Raw genomic sequence first — 7,629 nt, 5'->3', positions numbered from 1 at the left:
ATATGCAACACATACGAGTACTTCTCTGAGTGTATATTACATGAACACAGAGGAGATTAATGATGTGTTTGAAGTTTTTGAAAATGAACCCGTTGGATAGAAATCGCTCCAGGACTTCTTGTTCTTTCCAAACTCTGTCACACCATGATGTGCTGACATCTTTGTAAGCAACAAACGCTGTGCAGAAACAACCCTGGACCTCCCAAGAACAAAGCTTTGCCAGGTCTTCTGTGCACAGCACCTGCTGTCCACTGTCTGAGCAGGTTCCTCTGTCCTTCTGAGACAACCAGTCAGGTTTGCAAAGAAATAATGCTTAAAGTGCTAAACTGCAATAAACTGTATGCACGAGTGTGTATGTGTGCAAGCAAGCTGTATTTATTTGTGCAATCTCTTAAGACTTTAATCAAAACAGCAGCCTTTTTCAAACTGACAGTTACTTTCTAATTGTGTCAAAGGTGTGGCACAATCTGTCCTTCAAACGTTTCTGCAATAAGAAAACTGAAAAAAAAAACTTCTCCTTGGCAAACACTAGCCTGGAGCGAAACAACCTGCTTGACGTCTCCAGCAAAGCGTGATTTATCTCGCTTCAAAATAACAAGCTGGAAGTTAAACTGGAGCATCATTAGATGTCTGGAAAACGACTTGAGATTTTTCTGATAAGACAACTATCTGAAGAAAACAGGTTGTGCAACACGTGACAAAATGTACAAATTTAACCTTAATCCAGCAGCTTAAATCAAAGATTTACCAGTGAAACTGACTACATGTGATAGCAACATTACCAGCCAAAGTATTTACACTTTCTCATTTGATGTTTTTGTTTTTTTCTCCTACATCTGGGCTATTCAAGTGGCGGCCCGCGGGCCACATCTGGTCTGCGAGTGACCAAAGTTCGGCCCGCCAATTGCTTCATTCATCTCTGAAACCCAAACCCCTGGTTTTCTACTTTAATGACTCTAAGTTGTTTTAGTTAAACATAAACATGTTTGGTATCTACAGAAACATCAGAATATCAGCTACAAGCTGGTAAAAACATTTCTATAAACACTCAAGACAGTTAAAACTACAAGCAGTTGAAGATAAAATGATGAAAGTGAAAATAAAATTGGTTTAAAAATTTGGTAAGTCAGAGATGTTAAAATATTTGTTTCAAACAGGAGACAAAATGTGTTCTTTTTGTTTTTAATGTTTAATTATCACTACTTTTATAAGGTTCTGTATGTTGTATTCATGATTAAATGTAGCAAAATAAACTAATTTAAAGGTAACAGATCTTTGTAATACTTGGTTTATTTACATAACTTTAATTGCAGGATGTTCGGCCCCTCAGCTGCTGACCTGCAGTAACTGTGGCCCCCGGAGCAGTTTAGTTGAACAGCCCTGTCCTACATCATATATTAATAGTGAAGTCACCCAGACTTTGAAGAAACACAAAAGGAACCATATATTAAACTTAAAAGTGTTAAAAATATATGTTTTAGATTCTTCAAAGTGGCACCTTTTGCTTTTATTGAGAGATTGTGCATTCAGTCAGATTCACAAGGTTCAGTAATCACCCAGATTGATCAGGAGACTAAGAGGAGTTTTAAAAAGTACAAAATACACTCCCAGTAGTGACTGGTTGTGTAATTTGTACCAAAATTACACCTTATAGATTTCATTTGATCAAGAGACTTACATATTTGAAACATAATTAGAACAAAACACAAACAAATGATTAGAAATATGATTTATTATTTGATTTATTTCTACAATCATTTATAATTTATTTTTGCAATACTTGCAGCATCACACTGGCTCTCCTGACAAAAGATACATAATATAACGTAACAAAGTATACTGAACCTTAAAATCATCAGTAATGACACATTACACCAGTACATTTTAATTAAGCTTGGTTTAGCTCCCACTTTAAAAGCATACCTCTTTCCATCTATATATTTATATGATAATACTTTATCATTACCAACCATCACATAGCTGTACAGATCTATCAAAAGACTTTCAAAATAACTGATAACAGCTGATCAGATTTCATCCAAATATATTCAGATATTCAAAATGAAAAAATGCACCCAGCTCTGACACTGCTGGTGTTATGTTCACATTGTTTCACCAGCCTCTGGCCACGATGAGTTTAAACATGTTTTCAACACATCTCTGCTCAGCTTGTTTCACCATCCAAGTCATCAGTAAATGTTAGGAGACACAGGAGTCATCATATTGGAACAAGCAGAACTCAATATCTGTACATGTTAAAAAATTTGAACAAAATCACAGACAAACAGACCTAGAAGATTGTTTTCTTCTACTTATAAAAAACGTTTGAGTTGTAGGAAGGCAGTCAAACTTCCCATTACAACATAATACTTAATGTCCTCCATACACCAGGTCTCTAAGATCCAATATGTGAAGTTAATGGCTACAGTCCAGCTGGATTCCAGTTGGAAGGAAAATGTTGAGTTATTAAATAATTAAATGAACCATACTGAAAACATAAAGCCCATTTAAAGTGTGTACTGATGTTATTAATGCACAATAATAAGCTAAATGTGCTGCAGGTCACTGAGTCTTCAGAGCATGGCACAACAACAACACTGGTGAGTGAGGAAGAGTTTCACATGATACATCTTCCTCATGCACCAGAGTCAAGGAGTTCCACAGGGTTCAATGCTTGGTTTAATGTTTTTCACCATATATATATATATATATATTAGGTGCAATTAGATAGTATGCATCTGGTACTGGATGAATGACACCAAATAAATAAACGACCTACAGTCACATCTTAAAACACACTGCAGCCTACATTACTTTACTTTTGGATTATAGGATTATAGGTTTGGACAAATTTGGACCTCAGCATATTGTTTAGCTATTTATGAAATATGAACAAAGGATTTTTTTTGTCTGACTGTGATAAACCTTTCTTGATCAGTTCATATGATCTAAGGTGAGTTTCATTTTTTAAACTGCTGAATAAAAACTTAACATTTCCCAGTCTCAGACTGATGCAAAGGAGAGTTTTATTAATCCTTGACCTGAATGTCTGTCGTCGTACTGTGTACTGTGTAATAATACACTGCCATCCAACACTGGAATCTTAGTGGACACAGATGCTTGAGGACATTTTGTCACATTTATGTAACAAACAATGGAAGTTTCATAGAAACCAGACATTGTGCATCCAACTTTTCTGTGCAGGCTGAAATAAAACATTTGATTGCAAGTCAGATGTTTTCACCCACACAGAATATCAGATGCTTCACATAGAAACAGGCCTGAACTCGTCCTCGTGCAGAAAGGGACCAGCCAATTGCAGTCCCTAACAGCACGAGTCAAGCCTGAACTAACTCAGAACATTACTGTCGGGGTTGCAAAATGCCCTGCCAGGCAAACGTGCTGGCTGCTGAGCCAACTCTGAACTTCATTCGTCAGCTCCCCTGAAAAGGAAAGAAAAGGTTGTCAAACGTCTGGTTTTAAAGTGTCAGTTAGAGATAAACTCCATACAGCCACACTCAAACTCTGCTTGAGACTCATTTTCTGACAACATGAACTAAGAAATGAGCTAAAAGAAAGAGCGTTCATGAGAGTACAGCTAAAGAAACTTCACAGTGCTTAGTTTGGTTACTGTTTCCTCCAAACATATTTAACTCACAGTAAATAAACCTGCAGCTTCTAAAACAGAGTGTTAGAAGAAGAGTCTAATCCCAGTCGTGTGAAGAGGTCAGGTAACAGGTTTCTACCTGCAGCAGCTGGGCAGGCTGTGCTATGCTGATAGCTGCTGATCTGCAGCAGACACTCCAGGGTCTCCCTCATGTACTCCTGGCGAAGTGTCTGCAGTCTGCTGTGATCTGGAGACAGGCTGCCTTTAACCTCACTCATGTTGGTCTTCAGAGCTACAGCAGCACACTGCAGCGCACTCATTCCTGACAACAAACCAACTGTTATAACCCCAGAACTAACACAAACTCCACTGGTAACAAGCCTGAGAATGTGAGAACATCAAATTTTCTTGGAGCATTTTTGAACTTTGTTATCAAAGTCTACACTTTTTCACAGTTTTCTTTTCATTTTTTATTAAATATTCATTCATTTATTCATTTCATTGAAACAAAACAAACAATATATATACAATAAAAAGGAAAATATGAAAAAGAAAAATTAGAAAAACAATATATGTGTATGAAAATCACAAATAAAATGAAAGGCAGCAGAGAGAAGAAAAAATCTTATATCTGCTCCTTTTCTCCCAAGAATACGTTCATACAACAAAAATCTGCATCATTAACAAAACAAAAGACAAGAACATCTAATCCCTCTAGGATAACAGTTAATATAAGTGCATTTTATACTGTTTCATATTTTTTTAACACTCGAACCATGATCATTTTCTTAAATGAACACAATGATCCTGCATTTTAACATCACTCTTCAAATCATCCCACAGTTTTATTCCCTGTGTTAAAGTACACCGTTCCCTCAAACTAGTTCTGAATCTGGGTTTTACAAATATCTCTGTCCCTGTAAGGTTATAACAACTTTTTCTCTTAACAAAATTTACTTGGATGTTTAAAGGTAATGTGTTTCTGTGGACATAACCAGTGGAATATTATAATCAACCAAATCAAAAATTTTAATATTTTCAGTTTATAAATAATCAATTTGATGGGTAGTGACAATATTTTCCAGTAATAATTCTCACAGCTCTTTTCTGTAATAAAAAAAGAGGATTTGTAATTATCCTACATGCTTTCCCTCAGACTCCAACACAATAAACCAGGTGTGGACCTGTTATTGTGTTATACAACATATACAGTGCTTTCTCATTAAAAACTCCCTCTCTGCTACTTTTCATTTCATTTGTGATTTTGATACACGTATATTGTTTTTCTAAATTTTCTTTTTTATATTTTTCTTTTTATTGTATATAAATTGTTAGTTTTGTTTTAATGAAATGAATAAATAAATGAATAAAAAATAATGTTTGACTTCTGGAGAGGACCCTGATTGGTGTTTTGTGAACCACAGTGAGGTCCTGACCCTAACCCCTTCAGTTTTTTATTCTAAAAATGTCTCCTAATTCACATTTTATTCCCCAGGTTAAACAATGTTAAAATATTTATTTAAAATAATCTGAAGAAAGAGATGAAACCTACCAAAGACATCAACAGCGTCAACGTCAATGTTCACCCCGTCCACCATGGCTTGTCTCAGGACCTGTTGAATAAAAACAGACTGGTTAGGTTCAGGCATCACAGTAATATGTTCAGATACAACAGCAGCTGTAGTCTGAGTTTAAAAAAAAATGAAATCCTGAGAATTCTACTTGATAAAACAAACTTAAAGTGTCTGTGACATGCCTATCCATCGAATACAAAAAGTCAAAGAAAACACATTTTTATATAAGAAACCTTACATAAAACATGTGATTTTACCCATTTTGTCACATAACTGGCATATTTTCTTTTGAACTTGGCTCAACCAAAGTGCAACAGGAAGTGACATCAAAGGGGAACTCTTTAAGAAAGAAAACTCTGTGGTCTTTGTTTATTGAAACAATGTTATTTGAGCTTTGACCCGTCTTCATGTCTCTCTGATGGAGACTCAAAATAATCTAAAGAAACATCAGATTCCTCTCCACAGTCTGTCATTAGATATTTTATCAACGCTCTGTTCAGTGCAGACATTCCCCTCTGACATCACTTCCTGTTACTTCACATGTAAATAACTCAACAAGTGTTCATCTCAGCAGAGGGAAATCATTTTTCCAATATGTTAACACTGTTATCTTTCCGATAATGCCTTTATGTTTATTTTAAAAAAATCATGTCACAGGCACTTTAAGATTTGCGTTCTGTCTTTTCATTCAACTCAGAATGACGAAGGTTCAAGTTTCAGTGCAGCAGCACGCCCTGGCTGATATATTCCATGTAGTATTTAGTAGTTATTTTGTGTTCAGGAATGACAGTCTGACACGCGGACTTGGAGGGATGCATTGGTCAGAATATTGGGCCAAAACATGCTTTTTCATTTGTTTGCAGATTTAAACCTGATCTTGATTTGATGCTTCTGCTGAAAACTAAGGAATGAGTTTAGATGTGATTCAGATTGTGTGAAGATTTACTAAGTGAATTCCTCCGTCTCTCAGATGCTGAGCTTTAATGTCTTCACTGACCTCAGATGGATTCAGCATTGAAAGGCGTTGGAAAAGTAACAGTTTGTCTGTAGTACACAGCCTGAATTACTGTCAAACCTTTGGAAGGACTACACACGTCAAATCAAAAGGCTTTGAAGTCAGGAGCTGGAACTATGCTGACGTTTGCTTTGCTGCTAAAACCGGCTCTGTTGGATTGTTTCCAGATTGTTCACCTGAGCTCCCTGATAATGATGTTTGTCTTCACAGGTCAACTGAATAGAACCGAATCCACCATAATCTGTACAAACAACTTATCACAGAACTACTCAGTCAAAGTAAATATGATCTGATATGTGAGCTACTGAAGACATTTCAGCCATGAAAAATCTAAATAAACAGTGAAATATTCTTTTCATGCCTCATTTAATATACAGCAACATCTCTTTAAAACATGCTTGATGTTGGAATCATTCAGTTTTCACCAAACCTAACTGTTAGGGGTGCAACAACACATGTACCCGTATCGAACAGTGCTTTAGGTTCAACACACACTTGTATGGAACAATACAGATATTTAAATTAACTTTATCAACTTGTCTTCTAAAGATGCTCTGTGTTGAAGGATCAGTGGATCTGTGTTCGACTACTCCACCTAGGCTGTATTTTTGAGCTCAGATCCACTGAGAAACTTGCTGTTTCAGCAACATTTAATTTAAAAACTGGACTTTTGAGGTTAAACAAATGTTCATAATTAATTTAAATAAATTACAAGTTAAAAGGGGCATGGACGTTTCTCTTTTTTGTATCAAAAAAATATCGAACCGTGAGACTAAAGTATTAAACCGAAGCGACTCGTGAATTTTCTGTATCGTTGCAGCCCTTATACTTAAGTATCCTTAACTTCAAGTATAGTACTTTTTGCTAAGAGTTAGTCATTTCACTTTCACTTGTGATTTCTGTTTGGAGAAGTTTGAAGTCACAGAAACTGGTAGTTACTAAGTACTGAAGACGTGAGTTGGTGATTTCCAGGTCCAGAAAGTGAAAAGTGCTCTGTCCTTTTCTGAGTGCAACAGGCCGTCCTGAAAGAACCTGTCAAAGAACAGGTGGGCTTCTTGGGGAACAGACTTTACCAAATGAATAACAGCTTGTTCTTCAATGTCCTAACCCTCTTCTAACTCTGAAGGTGGTCTTTCTTTGGTACAAAGTCTGGGACCAGACCATGATGCAGTCATGACGAACACTTTAAATCCAGTTGGGTTTGGTTTGGTTTGTACGGTACATACTGGCACACTGACCAGTAAATGGAACCATACATACTGGCACACTGACCAGTAAATGGAACCATACATACTGGCAAACTGACCAGTAAATGGAACCATACATACTGGCACACTGACCAGTAAATGGAACCATACATACTGGCACACTGACCAGTAAATGGAACCATACATACTGGCACACTGACCAGTAAATGGAACCATTTGCTTGTC

At 36.4% G+C, this 7,629-nt stretch overlaps 1 protein-coding gene across 3 annotated transcripts in view; it reads right to left on the bottom strand.

The window, feature by feature from the left end:
• Positions 1-2,942: 2,942 nt before the first annotated feature.
• zgc:113279 (NF-kappa-B inhibitor zeta) overlaps positions 2,943-7,629 on the bottom strand; it is a gene marked incomplete in the record, with an annotated part of 12,213 nt that continues 7,526 nt past the window's right edge. For all 3 annotated transcript variants that reach the window (XM_014020447.1, XM_014020450.1, XM_014020448.1), the window contains 3 exon segments: positions 2,943-3,443; positions 3,747-3,929; positions 5,160-5,220. In XM_014020447.1, coding sequence (XP_013875901.1) covers positions 3,355-3,443; positions 3,747-3,929; positions 5,160-5,220 — 333 coding nt within the window.

Source organism: Austrofundulus limnaeus, unplaced genomic scaffold, assembly GCF_001266775.1.
Source record: "Austrofundulus limnaeus strain Quisiro unplaced genomic scaffold, Austrofundulus_limnaeus-1.0 Scaffold252, whole genome shotgun sequence".
NCBI lineage: Eukaryota > Metazoa > Chordata > Actinopteri > Cyprinodontiformes > Rivulidae > Austrofundulus > Austrofundulus limnaeus.
The sequence above is the reverse complement of the archived record's forward strand: the minus strand, read 5'-3'. Positions and strand labels throughout refer to the sequence as shown.